This window comes from Temnothorax longispinosus, chromosome 10 (genome assembly GCF_030848805.1).
Source record: "Temnothorax longispinosus isolate EJ_2023e chromosome 10, Tlon_JGU_v1, whole genome shotgun sequence".
Classification (NCBI taxonomy): Eukaryota; Metazoa; Arthropoda; class Insecta; order Hymenoptera; family Formicidae; genus Temnothorax; species Temnothorax longispinosus.
In genome coordinates, this window is record NC_092367.1 from 18363103 (window position 1) to 18384699 (window position 21597).

General features: G+C 46.4%; 2 protein-coding genes across 2 annotated transcripts; one reads left to right on the plus strand and one right to left on the minus strand.

The window, feature by feature from the left end:
- The first annotated feature begins 6513 nt into the window (after positions 1-6513).
- On the plus strand, positions 6514-14725 carry Hey (Hairy/E(spl)-related with YRPW motif). The gene is made up of 3 exons (XM_071791390.1): positions 6514-7994; positions 8492-8706; positions 11430-14725. Exons 1-3 carry the CDS (start codon positions 7366-7368, stop codon positions 11837-11839), a joined length of 1254 nt encoding a protein of 417 aa, XP_071647491.1. The 5' UTR covers positions 6514-7365; the 3' UTR covers positions 11840-14725.
- A 225-nt stretch (positions 14726-14950) lies between these two features.
- On the minus strand, positions 14951-18047 carry LOC139820838 (uncharacterized). Its single transcript, XM_071791401.1, has 2 exons — positions 17766-18047; positions 14951-17244 (listed from the first exon to the last, which is right to left on the minus strand). Exons 1-2 carry the CDS (start codon positions 17808-17810, stop codon positions 16987-16989), a joined length of 303 nt encoding a protein of 100 aa, XP_071647502.1. The 5' UTR covers positions 17811-18047; the 3' UTR covers positions 14951-16986.
- Between the last annotated feature and the right edge of the window lie 3550 nt (positions 18048-21597).

Below are 21597 nucleotides of genomic sequence, written 5' to 3' on the forward strand. Positions count from 1 at the left end.
AATAATAATAAAATAAAATAATTTAATTAATGACGTTAATTTAATTAATTATAATTAATTGTAATTAAAATTAATTATAACATAGGAATAGAATAATAATATACGTATCGCGTGGATAAATTTTCTTTGAACGTTCGTTTCGGTCTGAAACTCGAAATGCCACTTGTGAATCTCTCATACGTTTACACGACTGTTCGCCAAGGTCTTATTGTAACACGTTGAAAAAAAAAAATCGGGGTAGTTCTCCGCTTAATGAACCGCTCGTGTCCGGTTTGCGCATTGCAGTTTCGGTCTGTCAAGCCGGGACTGACAGCTGTCGCCTTTTAAAACCGCGGCCGAAAAAATTGTTTAATATACGAGCGTACGTATACATCGCGCCGCGCGCACTTGTCCCGCAATTGAACCGCCTTGGACCGCGGCGAATCGCCATGACGACTGGGGTGGCGACTTTCAAATGGGGATGTAATTTTAAGGGTGCGCGCATTTAAATTCAACCGAGCGCCGCTCGTGAGTACAGAGTTACTTTCCCCAAACGCGCTTTTTTTTTTTCAACGGAAATCGCGCGCGTTTTTCTTATTTCGACGGGAACTCGGGGGAATTGTAGCAAATGGACCGTGAATCCGCTTTGGAAAAAGAAATTTCGCGTACGGTACACTGTTAAATATTAGAAAATGAAATTTAAACCAATACTTTGAGTTGAATAACATGTTATTTTCAACTACCGTGTGTGTCAAAAATTATTATTTTAACACAAAGCAAAATTATTTCAACTCCATTGGTTTAGTTAAATTAATATTGGTTTAGTGAAATTAACGACATATTAAGTAGGCGATCTATATGGTTAAAAATAACTCACAATGAGTATGCATAATTAGACACTACGAATTTAACAGTGTACCTCTGGTAAGACATATTAAAGTGACTTCGCGTCAAGTACTCCGGTACATATTCCACGACAGCAAATATAACTTACGTAAAATGTGAGCTTTCGTCAAAAAAGCTTTAATTTATTTGAATTTGATTGCTGCAAACGCTAGGCACGAGGAATTAGGGGGATATATCTCGATTTAGAAATCGCAAAATCAATAGCGCGATAATCGAAACCGATTAATTTAATGTTAAGTGTGAATGTGACTTGCCGGTGGCAGATCAATCCTTCAAAGGGCGCAAGGGACACAGATGGTGCTGGACGTCGTGATTCGACGAAATCGGGAGAATCCTGCCGCCCTATGTGCCCTTAATTGGGAAACAAAGATATCTCGTTCGTGTTGTACAATCTTATTATCCGCGTGTCGATTCGACTAAATGAAATTAATCGAGGAGGTTTAACTGTAAAAATTTATTGGTAAATCAATCGAAGGAAAAATCCTTTTTGTAGATGTCTATTTGTATCCTTTGCATGCACGAGAAAGAAATTAAGTTCTTCGGCTTATAACTTTAAATTTTGTAGTAAGTATACTTAGCGCGCAATGGAAACGGGGACAAAAGAAATAAATCGAAAATATAATAATAAAACAGAATAAATGATTTATATAAAAATTTTATTTATTTATATAAATAATACACATTTCTTAATCTATAATAAATAATATATTGAATAAGGAGCTGCAACTGACAAAAAAAAACGTGATTGAAGCGTCCGTTATTAGTGCGTGCAGGATTAACGCGATAAGTTCGTGAAATAAGGGACATACGCGCGACGTGTAATTCCCACTATAATCATCCCTGCCCAAGTTTTCCTTATTTCACGACCTTGTTGCGGCGTGCGGCGGCGCAACATCCAGTCATCGCGGCAGATTTACGAGGGCAAACATCGGGAGGAACGAGCGGGCCGCGAATAATGCAAACGCCTCATAATCGATACCTCGGGCTCGACCGTCATCGCCGCCGTAACGTGATCGGTGATAAATTCATATTTCCGATCGGTCCGCGTCACGATCGCGGGCGGCGATCAACACAAATCGTAAAGCGTTACGACGACGGTCCTCCGCCTCGCTTCTAGTCGGGGCCGCGTGCGCGGGACAATGTCTGCCAATTATCGGACGATTGTCGGTGGCCGCCAACTGTCGGTGGTGGCCGGTCAAGTTGCCGGTCGATCGGGGGAGTGACTGACCACTGCTTCGGTCGAGCACGTCGTTAACTTTTGTCCGCCAGAAAACTGGTCCATCCGGTGCGCTTCGTTTCCGCGAGACGCGCAAATTGCGGAACAGTTGAGAGAGTCGCGTAACGGGCTGCGTTAAAGCGGTCGTCACATCAATGTGACGCCTCACAATTGTAGAAAGTATTATAAACTTAAAACTTTATTATACATTTTATTATAAATTGTAAATATTCTTCTATCTGTATAGTTCGAGGTGTATTCATAATAGTATTTGATATAACTTTGTTTGGGATTATCATCAAGTCATCCGGAGACTGGTTGGATTTCTGGGAATTTCCAGGAAAATATTAGATATGATTGTTAAAAGCGATGGAGTTTTCAGAGATAACAATTAGCATAACTAGAATGTTTCTATATAGTATGAAAAATAATAATTTATTTTAAAACGTTTCAAACTTCGTTAAACATTTTTACATCGAAAGACAAACCTTCTATTTTTTTTTCATTGCATCTTGCGAAGAAGATGTTTAAAAAATTACGTGAAGTAAGAAAAGTGTATATAGTAAACCCAATTACAAGCATTCGTAAAAATCAGTAGAACAAAATATTACGGATTTTTCTGCGTCATTCTCCCTCGATAAATAATTGCAAGGGGAAAAATGGAAACGAGAGAAAAGGAGAGAGAAAGAGAACTTCGGGCGATGTTGCGGAAATTCTAATATTGTTGCAATCGCGGTCGACCACGGCCGGGCAAATATATATATCGCGGCGGTCCATCTCTCGTATCAATCGTGCCTCGTGTTTTTCTAAGAATACATCCGCCCGCTCGCCGACTGGTGACGAGAGCCACGAATACGTAATTTTATGCGTGTTTGCTTTACGCATGGGGACCACCGCTCCGCGTGTGCGCGTTTTGTATATGACGTTGGGACGGAGGTGTCCTTACTCCCTCCCGCGCGGCGCGTTGTTTGTCCAGAAGATGGACTGACCAGCGGCTAAATCCACTCGACATCAGCGCGCGTATATATGCATGATTGAAACGAAATTATGAATAAATATTTGCCGATAGAAAGCACCGGGCTTTCCGCCCGCTCGGAGGCGATCGTCTCCGAAATTGCGAAACGCGGAATATTTTTTAAAAATTCGTTAGCGTGTATAAATCTGGTGTCTTTTAAATTGTCTCATAATAAATAGAATTCTTTTCGTCGGCGGAAAGGTTCCTAAATATACCTGCTTCCCGTTTCCCAGGCGCGCGTTCCGGTAATGTCAGGTGTAACTTCGCGTCCTCGGCTGTAACGGAGTTAACGCGTGCGGCGCAAATAAGCGATTCTACGCAATGGAAAAAAGAAACGTACGAATATCGAGGACTGCATAGACGGGCACGTTCCTCCTGTTCCCTCGAAAAGAGTAACGCGGACACGCGCGTGTGCGCTTCTTGTGCCGCGCATGGGTGTACGCAAACACCTCGATTTGCGCCACGTGTCTTCACGTGCAGAAGTCGCGTGCGGACCGGAAGTACGAGGACGGATACTTTGGCCCTACTCACGGCCCGTAATACGGAACGATGTAAGTCATTGATATCGTAACCTGCGCGGCGCTTAATGGGTACCGGATGACTCACACAGGCAGCGTCCCCGTTCTCTTTCTCGAGTCGGACCTTTTTCTTTTTTTTTTAGATAGGGACGAATGCTTTAAATCTTCAGGTATCGATTTTCCGCGCTCTATCGAGCTCAACCAAATTGCCTGCAATGCAGAGAACGCGCCGCCATCACGAATAAGTCTCATTTATAAAGTCAAAGATAAATCGCGCGAGATTTCGCGGAAGTGATATTAGATGGACTCTATTTAAATCGACCCTTTCCTTTCGTTCGAGAGCCAAAATATAAGTCGTAGCGGCAAACTGCACAAACGTATAGGTACATAAATTGCTGAGTCGAGTCGAAAGATATTTAATAAGCTAAAATTTCGAAGCGCGTCAATTTTTAAATAAGATAATCCAAAGAGGATCTTCGGCGAGGATCCAGCTCCCGACAGAGAGTCGACATTTGGATTTACATCATCCCTTTATAAAATTCCAGCCAGGGGAGCGCGCGATCACGCGATACCTATGGGAACCGGGTGTCCTCTCGCGCTCCTCCTGTCCAGGAGGGAGGAGGCATTAAAAGGCACGGCGGATCCGCGCGCAGGAAGATATTACATAATACGGAATAAGGACTATCCGTAGGGTGGGCTCTCGTGAGCTCGGGGCGACGAAGAATGGCCGATCGGTGGTGCGAGGCGCAAAAAAAAAAAAAAACGGGCACGCGATCCACTTTGTGCATTCCTCCCTTCCTCTCGTTCTCTTTCTCTCTCCTTCTCTCTCTCTTTCTTTTTACCTCGTCTCGCGCCCTTGATCGCGTGATGACGTGTGCTGGACGTGTGTGCACGCGACGCGGTGTGCAGCACGTCTCGCGATACCCGCTGCGATCATCGTCGCGCCGTTTTCATCGCTCGCCCGGCATGCAATCGGCCCGGGAAATAAGGGAACGATCTGCAAGACGTAGCCGTAGCGCGATGTTAATCTGCATTAATCTCTGTTTACGATATGCGGTTTCTCGGGAAACTGATTCGCGTGTGTAATCCAACGGAGAGATCGATATTTTTCGGAACTTCTTTGCGTCGTGCATAATTGCAAGAGCGAAAATGTTGTTGCATGCGCAACACACATTGTAACAATTTTAAAATACTCTCTATAATACTCTGTTTTAATTTTAAAATGTTGGGATAAAAGCTTTGCGAATCTCCACGATATCGAGAAGCATTTTCGATCGCATTTATTAAGTTTCCTTTTAGATACATGCATAAAAGTAAACGAGTTTATATTAAAGAAAAATTTATATTAAGAGATGAAAGATAAAAACGTGAGAAACGTGAGAGCTCTCGCTATATTTTTTAGATTAATTTTAATTAAGGAACGCTAAGAATAAAATTGTGTAACGGATTTTACTTCTTTTTACGGGTTTCTCGAAACATGTTCACGCGCGTTTCGAATCAACTTTTCCCAGAATGGTTTTTCAATTTACTTTCTGCATTTCATGTCGCGTAATCGCGCCCGGTCGATCTCCGCTGAAAAGTTAACGATACGATTAGTCAGCTCCGTTCCCAGGCGCCGATAATCATGCGAGCGCGTGCCGCGTACGATTCCTGTGTGAACTTTATCGTGATCGCACCCCCCTGCTCCTCCCTCTATCTCCCTTTCTCTCTTCCTCTCTTGCAAACGTTCCCCCTTCCGTACTCCTGACACGCGTGAACGTCTCCGCGACGTACGTACGAGCGTGCGAACGCAGAAGGGGGGTTGCCCCCTACGCGAGGGTGGCACCGGAGTGATTTTATGGTGACGCGCGCCTACCTTTTCGAGAGATTGAGGCATCGGCTGATTGTCTTTTACCGAATCTTTCAATTTTATTACTCGTTCTCTCTCCCTCGAAAGAATAAAAAGCCTTTCTTCCTATTTATACAGAGGTATTATAGGGATTCGAGAACGACGAAGTACTTCGATGTGAATGAAATTGTACATATCAGGAGACACGGTGATTGAAACCTCGATAAACTGTACTTGAAAATTTACAGTTTGACAAACTTGTTTAACATTAATCTGACACTTAATAATAACGCAGCAATGTTATATATAAATTTTCTTCAACAATAAAAATTGTCAAAAAATTAGAAATATTGCATTGTATTTTTGAACATGTAAATGACAACCGCGTTCCTTTAGAAGATTATAGTATCGGGAAACGATGATCTGAAAACGATAATGTCGGGAATAAAATCGGGAAACGATGGGAATTCACGCCAGCCGGGGAAAAGGACGTTTCCGGTCTCTTTCTTCTCGCACATCCGCCGACGGCGGACGGGCGAGAAGATCGCTTCCTCCTAGGTCTCCTTGACCGAGTGCAGCGCAAGGATCTGGCCGGCAGTCGCACAATCAAGGGCCCACACGCTCGCACACACGCACGCACGCACGCACGCACGCTCGCACACGAGTCGCCGCGGACGTTCCCACGAAAGTCGCCCCTCCCGATTTACGTTCCCCCATCGACGGCAACCCTCTCGCTCTCTCCCGTGCGCCGTGCGCGGGGTGCTTTTCACCTCGGACGGACGGACGGCGCGCGGGGCTCCTCCGGTGCCCCACTCCCCATCCCGAGGGTGCACACCTCCGATCATCCCCACCAGGATTGCCGATACACCACGCGGTCGTGTGTCGTCCCTGCGTCCTCCCGCACACGACATACGTCGGCCGCCACGCGACCAGTGCACACGCACATCCTGCAGCAGCAGCAGCAGTGGCAGCGGCAGCGGCAGCAGCAACGGCAGCAGCAGCTCGGCCGAGAGTGCCTGTCCAGGCCAGTCGCGCGTCTTCCTCCACGAGCACGCACGCGACCGCGAACGACGTCGCGGGTAGCCGCGGCACGTGGGCGCCGATAAACTCCCGCCGTCGACAAGAGACAAGTGCGCCGAAGGACCGAGTGCTCCTTTCGCCGTCCGGTAACCGCATCCCGCCGCGCGCAGCCCTGACCTTCCTCAAGATTCCGCCACGCGAGTTTCACGAAATGTTTCAACGAGGTGGAAGTCGCGCGACCTTTAGTCGTCCGTGAAAGAGTTATCTTCAAGTTCGGAGCATCTTCCGGATCGGATTTTTTTCCGGAATTCGGGAATCCCGCCGCACGAGTTTCGTCATTTTTTTTATTTTTAATTCATGGAACTACCGCCGCGCGTTCAACAATAGAAGATCATCGAGGATTTTGTGGGTTCTGCTGATTAATCATAAACACTTGGTGAAGATGGAATGATTTTTATTCGCTGAAGAGATTCTACAGATTTTTCTATAAAAGTGATCGAACTTTAGACAGATTACTTCTCCGGAGAAAATTGTATACGCTCGTAAAAAGGACAAAAAGCTACATCATGCTTATCTAATGATAACGGTGTCGTCCGCGAGTTCCAGTTATCAGTGTCGCTTGATTGCGACTTCCTTCGCCGGCTGACGGCCCATCGACCGCTAACGATCGTTCTCCATCGATCGCAATGCGGCTGCAATGACATCTCGTCCGGGCATCGCTATGGCACCGACACATCGCGTTAGGCGGTAGCGATTGAGTGACCAATCGATTAAGCATCTCTTCGAATCCTCGTACAGGAGTTGTTTCATCGATCGCTTCGATCCTCTCGTCCGACGACTCTCCTCTCTCTCTCTCACTCTCTCTTTCTTTCTCCAACGCAACATGTGGCGGGTGGTGGTCGCGCGCTCCGACGACAACAGCACCCTGCTGTCCTCCGAGATCACTTCCGGCGCGGTCGCGCCCGGTCACCTTTCGACGCTGTCGGCGCCGCCGTCGGGTCATCATTGGGGTTACCCGCCGCCGCCGCATCATCCGCCGTATCAGCCGCCGCCGCCGCAGCACCCGGACATGCGTCACCATCACGACATGCGTCCACCCGCCACCCACGGTGAGCTTCGGCACGCCATCGCGGCCCCCGGCGACCTCAGGGGTCAGGAGCTGCGACACGAGATGCAGCGACCGGATCTGCGACACCCGGCGGAGATGCAGAGGCATCAGGAGCTGTCCAGGCACGACATCGCCAGGCATCAGGACGTTCGGCACCAAGAAGTACCGGGCATGAGGCCGGAGATGCCGGAGCTGCGCTCCAATCACGAGTTCTTGGAACTGAAGATCGATACGGAATTAAGAAGTCAGGACAATAGCCAGCAACAGCAACAGCAGCAGCAACAACAGCAGCAACAGCAACAGCAGTCGCAGCAAAGTCAGGGACATCAGCAGAGAAGTCTGAAAAGGACCATGAGCGACTCAGACTGCGACGATGTGTTTTCAGAGGAGAGCGGCAAAGAGCCGTACGTATATATCTATATTTTTTTATCTCTCCAATCTCTGCATTATTTTACACAAAGGAAGGAAAGATTTTTCGTAACTCAATTTGTATTGTGATATAATTTTCTAAAGTTTAGTCCAGTCGAATAGACACTTCTGATTTCTTCCGAAAATGAAATTGAACATATCGAAAATATTGTTAATTAAATATAATTAAAATATGCTTCAACGTACTTGTTGAAACAATCACTCTTCGACGATTGTCGGCCGCTTGCCGACGCGACATATTGCGCCTCTTTGTTCCGCGGTAAAATCGCAATCAGGGCGGCATTGTTTCAGCACGGCCGCAATTAATGAGCGAGTTGTTGCGCGTTCCGCGAGGTGGATCAACAATGTATAATTAAAACAAGTTCCTCTCGCGCGCTCGCAGTCGCAGAATCTTTGAACAAAGGAAGACCCACGGAACGTCTTGACGCGCGCTGTTGTGTTTCTCAACCCTTCTTCAAAATTCTCATTGCAGATGCAACTCGCCCGGTGGAGACTCATGCCAGCACGCGTCGCGGAAACGCAGGAGGGGGATGATCGAGAAGAAGCGGCGCGACAGGATCAACGCGTCCCTCGGCGAGCTCAGGAGATTGGTCCCGGCGGCGGCGAGGGATCCTCACAGCGGAAAGCTGGAGAAGGCCGAGATTCTGCAGCTCACCGTCGAGCATCTGCGCACGCTTCGCAATAAGGGTAAGATCGTGTTGTCTTTTTCAACCCTCTCTCGCCTCCGTGCCGCTCGAGTTATTCGTTTAAATTAAATCGTTACATTCGCGTTTAATGTTACTCCCGGTATATATATCGCCAGGTGCTATTTTTATCTCTCAATCTTTTAGAACAAGAAAGATTCTGTTAGGGACAATTTAATTTGATATATTTAAGCGATGGGGAAAAAATCTAGTTTTGATTTAATTAATCTGTGCTAACGTGATGACGCTGAACGCGCGAAAATCGTTCGAGGTTTATCGCTTCCCGCAGGAAGTTACGTAACGGAAGTGCACGTCGTGAGACGTAACGGCGTCGAGTAATAAGATCCCTGAATCCGGAAGAAACGCCCTTTCCGTGTAGCGGAACTCGAAGATGATCCTCCGGGATCAATGAGACACCCCTTTTCTTCGCTCGAGATTCCTCAGGCCCTTCATTTAATGATCCCACGACGTGTACGAAGGCTGCTCACTCGCGTCAATTTGATTCCTTACGCCATTATTACACGTCTTTCTGTTAGCCGGCGCTATCGGCCCTTTATTTTCTACCGGAAGACACCTGTTGGCCGTAAGAGCGGGCAGCGCTAACTGTAACTGCGTAACCGAATGCCCATCTGTCGTCTCTGCGTTTCCTTATTAAGCAGATTCGTGAGAGCGATCACCAGCGTAGATTCGTAAACGAGATTTCTAAGATTAGTATATTCGCAACGTCTAATTTTAATAACTGTCCTCTCACGATTATATCTCATTTTATCACCAGCAATTACTTTTTGTTACAAATATAAAAAAGTAGGTAATTTAATTAAAAGTAGGCACAAATTAATTGAAAAACATTCTCTGAAGAATTTTTATCGCAAACTTTAAGTACACTGCTTCAGTAACGTTAATGAACAATATTATTATTCATATTTATTTTTACTACAATAATATTAGTTATTATTTTTAATTGCAAAAATCTCTCTTTCTTTCATCATTGTATGATTAGTTCACGAGTATAAGTATTTTCGAAAAAGCTACGGTGTCGTGGAGAAAATCGCAAAGCAAAGTGGCATATGGTTTCCCGCGAAGGCCGAGAAAGAGAGAGGCCGTCCGTAAACCGGGATCCACGGGAGCAGGTGCTGGACCGGGCGCGTAGATCCTGTGGGAAGCACAGGAAGTCAACGACTCTCTGGAAGTGGTGTTCCCACGATTGGTGGCGGCGGGCCCGGGGATGAGGTGTGTTCCGCGCGCGGCACCCCTCGCGAGGGAGGCGCTCGGCGGATCAGGCCTGGGGCAGATGTCGAACCCTGTGGGAAACCAGCTAGCTACGCATAAGCGTGCACGGACACGCACCGCACCATCACACGTGCGCGTATTTGAGCGCGTGTGTGTGTGCTGTGCGCGCGCGCGCTTGCTCGCGGCGACCTCCTTATTTGTAAATGTGTGCGAGGGGCGCGACCCATCCCCAAAAGTGAGCGATATTAAATTTAATATCGCCAAATAAAGCGATCGCGGCATTTGGACCGGCGAGAACGATATAGTGCCTTCGATCGCGAGGTTTACACGACATTCGAAAATTAAGCTTCGGTAGCGATTGTCTCGTGGCTTTACGGTATCTTGTCTAATATCCTTCTTACAGTTCTTTACAGTAACATGAAAAGTTTTCTCAAGTTTAACTTGTTTAACGAGTTTGACACTTTTCGGTGTTTCGCATATTACCCTTATTCTTTTTTAATCCAAGCTCCGGATATGTCCCGTTATTTGTATGGACGTTTCCGAAATTTCGAGGCCACTTATCGTGGCCTCAGCGATGATCGATCGCGCGATGATTTGACGTACGAGAGCTGTACGTGTAGTACGCAATAGCTTTTCTTTCGGAAGTGATGTTTGCATAGGGCGGTCTGAGAACTTGCATAATAACGTGGGACACTCCACTTCGTTGACGGTGTGTGTGCGCGCGCGCGCGTGTGTGTATCTCGCATGAGGCTCGTGAGGCCGGCCTATGGGGGTCTAAACGATTCCCACGCTACCTGTCCCATTCCACATTATACACAATGAGCCGCCTGCTACTAAAGCCAAGGCGCCCATCTCGCCTCGGTGCACGTACGCCGGGCCATTGTTGCGCCGCGAAAACCAAAAGTGCACAAAAGGCTCTCTCTCCGTCCGCAGATGCGCTTCCACGTTGTCAATCTGCGAGCCGCCCATGAATTCGGGAAAAGCGCCGGGAAAACCGCGATATCATCTCTTGACACCTGCTTCCCCCGCATCCGAGAACAACTTTCTCCAGAAACGAAGATCAAAACTCTCGCGTCTTAAGTAATTGTATCGCAAGAAAGTAGAGAAGTTCAAGGTTCAAGTTTTCAACGCATTTATATTTATGTGCGTCATAAAAAATATCGCACTTCTTTTACGTTATATCTACGCTTCTCCGAGGCGTTCGGATAAAGCCGCGTTAAAATCTAATTTAACTTTAAGTTAAATCAACTTTAGAGTTGCCTCTAACTTATAGTTAGATCAAGATTGTTTCTCAGAGCTCAGAGCTTCGCTTATAAATTCATCTCTCTGCTCTGTGAGAAGATTTTCTTCACCGCGCGTTCTAAAATCCTCGAATACGTGTATAGGAAATAATGAACTGATATACCAGTATTTCTCATTATTATATTATCTTTATTGATTTATCGCGCATGACACTCGAGATCGTTATCATAATCGCGATGCAAATCACAATTGCAGGACCAGAGGGCTACGACAGCACGAAGCTGGCAATGGATTACCACGCGGTAGGCTGGGGCGAGTGCGCCGCCGAGGTGGGCCGCTACCTGGTGACCATGGAGGGCCTGGACGAGAGGGATCCCCTTCGGCTGCGCCTGCTGTCGCACCTACAGAGCTTCCATCGCGAACATCCCCCGTCGGCCGTGGCCTCGGCGGTGCCCCCGGCTTCCACGACGTTGACGTCCACCTCGACAGCCAGCAGCTACGAGCCGCCACCGAGCACGGTCTCCACCGGGATGCCGCCTGGTCCAGGTGCCATGCCGCCGCTTCTGGGCGGCGGCACCCTCGGCTGGGGCCAGTACCCGGGTCAGTATCCCCAGCAGCAACACGGGAAGCCTTACCGACCCTGGGGCGCGGAACTGGCGTACTGACCGTGAACTCTTGACGCGCAATCGATGAAGGTTCGGCGCGAGAGTGGTAAAATCCGACCAATGTAACATTTCAACGATTTCACAATTTTTCCTTTCCTTTTATACAGTTTTATATATTAAATATGGTAACATAAGTAGACTGGATACATCGAACACTTCCGCAAATGTCTGTATTTTCCGCGAACGTGGAGGAGGATGTAAATTACCACTCTTTCGCCGATCAGTTTATATGTGAAACTTAATTAATTATGGCGGTAGCGTGTATTCGCGCTCATGTTGATAGGTTGTTTCTTTTTCGAGGATTTGTTAATAGTAAAGTATACGATTTGTAATATTTACAATTAGCGGATATCGTTACAGCAAGCAACGTGAGCGGCGAATTTTGCCGTTTTCGTGTACATACAATAATATGCATTTTGTACAACATTTTGACACTTCGAACGTATCTCAGGAACTTCCACAACGATCAAATCAATGTATTTTCAATGAGTGAGATAATGATAGTCATGCGAGTACCTAACTAAAAAAAAAATATTTATTGATAGAAAAAAAATTGTATATATAAATTGTACATACGTTCTGTAAATAATGAGAATTTTCGTCATTTTATCGAATATCTCGTGACCGGCTACTCCGGTTTTTTACGCGTTTCGCCGTTTGTCATTCCATTCGCGCTCGTCACGGCGCGATAAACGATTGCGCGAGCGTGTAAAGTCCAGCGCCAATAAAAAGGAAGGAAAAGAAAGAGGAACGGTCGTCATACGCATTCGCAACGTGCCATTACGCATTTCAGTATATACGTGTGGGAGAAATCCAAATATTTTTGCAATACGATTTTGTAATAAAGCGATAACACGAGGAATATAAATATAGAATCTTGTCACATGTAGTTTCCCCTTTTGCACTTTCCTCCAAGATGATAGTTCAATCAATAATACGTTTCCGAGAATTGCGGCGCTAATCGAAATATATATGCCAATCGTAGGAAACTCAAATGCGACTTGGGCATTTTTATTACATAATATTGGGGTAGTTTCCGGAGAAACACAAAACATCCCGCAAATATACCCTCATCGATCATTCGTAAAATCTGGACACTCGAGACTGCCCAAATATTTTCGATGCTTATACATGATTCTACTTATTATGTAATCCTGTTTTTTTTATGATTCTGATCGAAAACACGAATGTCCGAATTGGCCGAACTGAACGTGCGACGGAAAGGAACGGAAGACTTCCGAATGCGATCAGAATGCTTTGCGAACGAAAGCAGAAAATACATTCCGATCGAAACGCGGCTGCGAAATTGTCATAATTGAAGAGCTTTATAGTCAACGTCCATCGTGCCTTCTTCTATTTACGTTCCAAGTAGGTACGAGCAAGTCCTAAGTTCGCTGAAGCAAAATCTTGTGTATCTCACAGCTGTCTAATTTGAATCGCTAAGACGTAATCGAAAGGGAGGGAATGTGAGGAGAGAGGTGATCAATTAGAAAAAATCTGAAAGACTGAAAGTTCGCTATTTTGTATTAGTTCTGCTGCGGATGGAATAATGGTGGGTCACTTAACAACTCACAGTGTTTCACGTTACGTGGCAAACGAGTGAGCCTTTTGTTACGTTCCATGCGCCCATACCTCGCGCGAAAATTGCGCGACACAAAATTGCGGGCGAGAATTTACGTGTTCGGGGAAGAGGAGGAGGAGGAGGAGGGAGGAGGACCCTGTCGCTCCACTCCTTTTCTCATGCAAAACTCTCTTTCGCAAAAGCGGAATATTCTCGGATACATAGAACAATGCGGGGCTTACAACCCTTTCCATTCGCATTATATCCGCAAACCAGTTTTGCGAGTCATTAGCTTCGCGACACAGTTCGCGTGTGCGCCCGCGCATCTCTTCTTTCTTTCCTTTTTTTTTTTTTTTAACAAACTCCGGCCAACGGTTACTTTTGTTCTCGCGCTCGAGACGAAGCGTCGACCAAACCCAATTTTCGGGAATTACTGATATTGCGCGGCCACGTGCGCCCCATTGTTCGGAGCGTGCTCGTTACGCGCGATCCTCCCGTGGGTCGCACGCGCGCATAATTGCGCGAAACGCGCCCGCGTGGTCTCTCCCGTCAAAACTTGACGCCGCACGTCGGATTAATGTAAAACGGAACGGCTGTTTTCTGAGTCAGTGGCGCGAGCAATTCGACCTACATTAAAATCGCGAGATATAATACGCGATTGACGCTCTAGAAAGAAGCACGATTGAGGAAAGCACGATAAATACGAGGGTGGTAAAGTAACTAAAGTAAGTATAGTTTATTTACAAAACCGCAGCGTCAGATTCCTCTTAAGAGTCGTATAATTAAACTGACTCTTAAGCGAATCTCGAGAAAATCTTTTTAAAAGAGTCTCAAGAGAATCTCCTTGAGAGAATCTTAAGGGAATCTTCACTTCAAACGGAAACCTATACATGATTTCCTTTGAGGATTAAAAAAAGTATAAGGTTTTCAAAAAAAGAAAGAAAGAAGAAGGTCTTTGAAAACGACGGAGAATATCGCGAAAATCGTTATCAAGCCACGTGGTATAAGTATAGGCTATTGTTATACAGACATTCGCGAAAGTGGAGCAACCTGTCGTTAAAACGTTATTAGAAGCGACGCGGAATTACAGAGGCGAAACTATAGTTGCGCTGGTCGCGGAGGCTACTATAAGCATTCGCATTACATGTTTTCTGCGGAATGATCGTTACGCCGCCGTAAATGAGAAAATCGCGCGGATCGATGTCATTACCAATTCAAACGAAGGACTACCGCGTGTGTCTTGCGATACGTATTGCAGTACACGCGCACATATGTGTAATATCTTTACACACGTCGCGCGATCAATGAAACACGCGATGACGGGAGGGGTCATGGAAACACATCCTGGTTCGTCAATAAAACCATTTTATTTACGACACTCACATCCGCTTTACAAAGTCACAGCCTTATCGAGACGATAAAGTATATCAACACGCATCATCCATATTACACATTCATATTTGTAGGTTTATCTTTTTACTTATATATATATTTTTATATATTTATATATAAATTCTGCATCTATACATAGATATAAGTCATTAAAGCTCTTCTTCTTTTTCTTCTTCTTCTTCTTCTTCTCTTTCTTACAAATCGACCCGTATAGGAAGAATGAAAACGTTTCTCGCTACTTTTTAGTGAAGATTGACTTTGCGCGCTTTGAGCAAAGGTGCCGGAAACGATCGGAAATAGAAGAACTCGCGGTTCGAGTGATCAGGCCGGTGCGACTTATTGCATAAGTATACCCTCGATACTCGAACTTGGCAAAAAGACAAATTCGAAATAAATCTTACAAAAGATACGCTTGTTTGTAAATCGGTTTTCGAAATAATAGAAGTGGCTTGTAGATATACAAATGCTCTTCTTTTGGAATTAAAATCCGGTAAGTTTGTTTGTATCGAGGGTTGGTTGTATCGGCTAACTATAATCTAACGGATGCACCTTGACCGCGCGAAATATTGAGTACATATACCTAAGACGATAATACAGCGTAGAAGTGACGACGACATCGAGTTTAAAAAGTCGAATTTTTTCCTTAGAAATTCTGATATTGATAAATAGCGGGAGCATAATCGACGTGTCCTACTCGTGATTGATCGATCAAATTTCTTACATTTTGATTCGTCGATATACGTATACAATCGAGTGTGCCACAGAAAGACAATGCGTCAGTGCACAGTTAAGTGAAGAAGTGAATAGTTTTCAATTTATTTCGTTATCCTAAATTTTATAATTGTTACTTTAATCGCTAGTCTAACGTCCCCCTGAAATCTTTTCGGGGTTTATACAGTTAGAGATTATAAATTTACCCGAACAGTTATTAAGGTCCCGCCGCGGACATGTCTGGGACATGCACGAACTCGGTTGCGAGCCGCGAGAAGAAGTAATTGATTCGCGTTCCAAACCCTATCTCCCTGCTAGAGGTTTCCAGGGAACTCGAACGCTTATACAGAAAAGAAAACTCTTCCCGGATCTCCCGACGGCGTCTCCAGGTCATTTTGGGTTACCCCGACCTATAAAAAAAACCGGTTCGTGACACCGAAAACAGTATATTGCGAAATAGTGATCCACCCGAGTTAGACCCGATATGATAAAATCTCGCGGATGACGGATGAAAAAGTCCTAATAGTACATATTTCGGGGCGTCATTTCCGCGCGCGAGCGATCGTCGATAAACACGCTAGGCGATATATGTATATTATTTTGTACTACGTCACATATTGCTATTCTCTATGTCGAAAGATACGATGACGCGTGAGGCGTACCTTTCCCTACTTGCGCGACGTTGGAAAGAAAAAAAAAAGGAGAGAAAGATCCACTGTCGGACGCGTCGAAATTAGGTCGTCAATCGGACCAACTTAAATTATCGATACAGCGACCGCGCTCGTAAACGCGGTTAATTTATCACGGTAATAAATATAAGTACGATACGTCTATCTTCTATATCTTATGGAATTAATAGCGTTAAATGAGATCGAAGAGAGCACGAGCCGACGCGGGGCTCGCGCTGGAAAATACAGGGAAATATTGGCGATGTAATAGAAAATAAATCTAGAACTGGAAGACTAACTGGAAACAAAAACGTCATCTCTCTCTCTTCCGCGTCCTTATCTCTCGATGACACGCCGAGAGAATCGAGATACGGTTATAATATATAGTCCGAGGTCCAGCCGCAGAGTATCTTCTCGACATACGACGTCGTGACTATCGAAAAATAAGGGAGCGCGTAATAAGCGCTCGTATGTACGCGTACGCACGCACGTGTGTGTGTGTGTGTGTGGAACGGATCACGGAGGGATCGTTATTAACCCTTAACCGGTTTCGTGTCCCCGATAAATATATTTCTCTTTGGTACAGCCATTGGCATCAGCCGTGGCGGTTTGCAGTCACGGAAGCGAAAGAGTTCTCTTTGAAAAAAAAAAAGGAAATGTCGGCCGAGTACTCGTACTCACCAGTTAAGGGTTAAATATTGAAGCGGCGCGCGTGCGACTCTCATCACCACCCTCTCGGGGATGATCGCCGGCGAATTCGATCGCGAGACAAACGAGCCGGAGGGGTGAAGGTGCGCCTAGCGGCACGGAGGACGTTAGATTATCATCTCGTTCTCCCTGTTCTCGTTCCTCTGGTTCTCCTCGTTATACTCGTCGCAGCAGCAACAGTTGGACGTGCAGTCATCCTGGTTCTCGCCCACGTACGTCATGTACGTGTCGATGCTCTTGGCGTCCAGGGACGGCAGGGACCACGAGAGCGAGGTCGTCTCGAGGTCCGGGATGGCCGTGTGCCAGGAACTGGGATCGCGCGACCTTTTGGCCTTGCGGCTCCTGGTGGACAGCTTCTTGATCGCCTGCAAAGAGGAAACGTCGCTCTGATGAATGACGAACGCAAAAGGAGGAGACGGAAAGGAGGGGGGGGGGGGAAAAGGAGACGCACACACTCCGTCGCGAAAAGGTCGAGTTACGCAGCTGGTGTTTGTACGATATGGAGTTATCCGTCGACTCGGAATCACGCCACGACAACACGTAAGGACATCGATCCGCGATAATTGACCGTCGCGCACGGAATTCTCACGCCTAGGCGGAATGACGTAAACGCCACCGCGCGAATTAATCTTTCACGACGTGCGTGCATGGCTAAAAAATCTCGCACGAGACGAGACGAAATGGAAATTCGGCGTTTAAAATATCAGCGGCGATCCGCCGATCGGAACCCGGTCGCGGTGCAGTCCAGGTGATACGATCAGGATGGAAATTAGGTCGCCCTGCGCGCCCAAAACGTGCAACAGTCGAGGAACCGAGCAACACACTTGGAGGAGAGTCGTCGAAGAACGTGTTAAAAAAAAAAGGAAAAAACGGGATCGCCGCTTACCCGCAGGATCCTGCGGCCGGACTTGCCGAGGAGTTTCTTCAGCATCGCTGCCGATCCGTCCCTCGTCTTCTCCGTCTACGTCGTCGGCAGAGACAATCCGTGGGGAGACAGCCCCCTTCGCCGGATCCGTTTCTCTCCTCGCCGCGGGCGCGCGAGAACCCGAACACGCGCCGGGATTGATTTTCGGCCGTGCGCCTCTCTATCCGCCCTTACGGTCCGCCTATGTATGTACGGTCCGCGCCGTCCGCTCCAGATCGATGCGAACGCTGCGGCGTCACGCGACGAAGTACCGCTCCGGAACGCCGCGCCTCCCCATTTATGACCCCGACCGGCGCGGCGCGGCGCGACGCGGCGCGGGCGTCCCGACGCCCCGTACCCCCGGCGACACCGAGCCCGCACGATCATCCCCGAGGCCGCGAGAAGACAGCGCCGCAACCCCCTCGACCGCGATCACTCGACGCGGAAAGACTTCCGGAGGCTGGGCTGCGACCACCGGAGCGGCATGCTGCTCCGGCGTGCTCCGGAGGCAGTTAACCCTCGCGGAGATGGGCGACTAATGAGCGACCGGCAATTACGCCCGGCTTGACGCAACAGTAATTTCCACTCCGCGGCGACGCCGCCCTTCCGACTGGATTGATTTTATAATTGGCGGTCTTAAACGTGACGGATAAACGTCCGCTTATGTGACATTTCGCAAATTACGCCTGGCTCGGTATATATCTACACAAGCCGCTTATTAACACGAGAAAATTTCCCCTTGGGAAAGGATAAATTTCTCATTTTGCCGCATTTAGCTTCATTTCTGAATCTTTCTTTTTAGCGTGCTTTTTACGCATTTCTCTCTGCCACTATATATAGGAAATGTTGGGGTTCAAAGGTTTAAATTTTTCCCAAAGCGCGACATTTCGTTTTCAGATAAACTCTGATAAATAAGGTTCGTTGTAAAATGCATATCCGAGAATTTATTCGCTCGTAAAAATGTGGGCCACTCGTAATTGCGATATGACATTTATTTGTACTCACCCTCGCTTAAATTATAATGCAGTTTCTACAATTTTCCGACTAAGCTGACATTTCTCTTGTTTTTCCGAACATCCGCCTGAATTTTTCATGCGTCTCCCTTTCATTTATTAATAGAGAATAATAATTAACCAAATTGAATATATATTTATGAGATCGCTTTTATATTTCTCGTAGCCATTTGCGCTTACAAAAATATGTTAAAATAAAATAAACATTTTATAAGATATTGGATAGGGGAGGTATTGTATACTTGCCGGTATTTAATTTAAAATAAATTGCAAGTAACAAACGAGAAAACCAAGACAGTTTCATCTGTCCGTGACCAGAGAATTCGAGCCACCGATTAATCAATGCGCAATTCGATAAGGAATACGCGTGCACGCGTGTGTGCGACGCGCCGTGCGATGGGACAGAACGAGCGCTCAATGGCCCGTGGGGAATAGAGGCGAGAATAAGAACGAATTGGATTAATGCACGAGTGATTGAATGAGAAAGTCTATCGCGAGAGGCAATCGCTGATTGACAAAACGCTGATGTACGCGATAATTTCATTGGATCGCGATTCCGGTCGATTAATTCGTCCAAAGTAGCGGTCGTTTTAGATGATTGCATTTCTATATTGTATATCATTATTTTTCTTATATACGCGTACACTTATCGTCGAGACAGCATTTGCTCGGTACGATTGATTGTGTAATATCCGGTCTAATCGCATCGAGACGCGCGCAAGTCGAAAGGTCCAAGGTCCGTTATTCCAATTAAGCGGATAGAGCTGATTAATTTTCATTTACGCGTCGATTATTTTGAACGACATATGAATGAATTATTTATCGAATATCTGCCGGGGAAAACTGTGCCACCTGCGCCGCATAAATGCGCGTTGCAATAAGTAAGAGTAAGGACTGAACACACGAGTCGACGTGTGCACGTGCATACGCGTGCACGTGCACGCACGTGACTACCACACGTATGCAAATATGGAAAAGGTTTCGTGGGATATTGTCGAAAACGGGAGAATTCGCCGGGAGGGGAAAAAGGGCGAAATATTGAAAGATAGCGATAAACGTAGTTGCACTCGTCGGCGTTTTATCATAACCGTTCCGCCCCATCGCTAAAGATTCGAGCACGTTTATGCGTAAACACTCACATATTATACACGTGCGTTTTATACACAACGTAAAATGCGTGTGGCGCTACCGATTTATTGTTTTACCAGCGCCTTTGTTAAATTCTTGTTCAACTTTGCTTTTCTTATTTAACTCGATATATCTTCTCAGCGAAAAGTTACGGATTTATTTTTCATATAACTTTCCAAGTTGTTCTCGACAATACTCTCGCACCGTTATTATTAGTTCAAAGAAACTTTTAATTAAAGACCCTTACAGTTTTACAATAATTCCCATTCTTTGTTGGCTCATCTTGCCGCTTTTTAATTTCGAAATGTCAAATGATTACCTTTTAACAATTCCTGCAGCGCTATAATAAATTAATAAAATTTCGCGCACATATCGGGCGCTTTGAAATGTCATTGCTCTTTCATGTCCACTCGCAACAATTTAGGTATCTCGTATTCCGAAATAAAATGTACCTAAAAAAAAGATATTAAATGTAATATCGATATTGTCCATTACATTACATTTGATAAGGCCAATTGTCGTGCCCTTTGGAATTAAGGCCGGTATTCATAGTCGCGGTGCTTATATTTAAGACCATCTTAAGTACAATCTTAAGATGTCATTAACCAATCACAGAGCCGTATTAGCATCCTAAGATATTTCTTAAGACGGTCTTGAAATAAGATCTGATTATGAATACCGGCCTAAATGTTATATTACGTGAACCGTATATATCATTACGGTCGCGGATCCATTTTTTTTTTAACAAACGCATTTATCCAAATGTTATATTATCTATTCTCTGGCCAGTATGATAACGCGAGTGATCGAGTGGGCGCACGTGAACGAAATTTAATCGCTGCTTCTCAGAGGATGCACTAGGAAGTCGAGAGCGGAGCGCGAATTAAATCCCGGGAGCCCCCCACGCGCTTTACTCGTCTCTCCTCTTCTCTCACGGCTGCGGCGCCACACACACGCGCGCGCGTGTCCTGTGCGTGTGACGCGTGTGAGCGCGGCCGTTCTCACGCGGTGGCACGCGCCGTGTCCCCCCTTCGCCCCCCTCCCCCTCCCCCGATGCGTGTCGTCGGTCACGTGCCACCCCCGAGTGGCCCTACGGAAAACTCATAATTGTCATAACATACGAGCGCGTCGCCGCGAGAGCCGACCGTGGAAGGATCGCCCTCCACCCCCGTTCCCACCCCCTACCCCCCGCGGAATTGAAATCGCGAGTGCGCTCCGGTTAGTTAATCGTTCGGTGGTTCCGATAAATCTGCCCCCCCTCCCCCCAGCCCCTCGGAAATCGCGTTGTCTCGAACTGACGATCATATGCCTTATCGCGCGAGCAAAAACACTTCGTCGCGAATCCACGAAGTTATTTATACGGCAACAAAATAATATACACAGTTACGTAAGAAAATAACTTGGATTTTTCGTGAAAATATGACAGGCGCGTACTCTGCCCCCCCTGTTTGGTCTACGATTAAATCGCGGCCGTATCTCGCATCGTGGAATGCTGACGCAAAATGAGCGCGGGATTTCGCGGTGGCAAAATCACTCTTCGCTCGACGTGATTCATTCACTGCGTCGTCGCAATTATTGCAACACGTCCAGCCGTTCGGCGCGGCGACGTGTGGACTCGGCAATCATTTTTCGCGGGGTTGAGGGGAAACAATCGCCCATCGGCGACGTGGTAT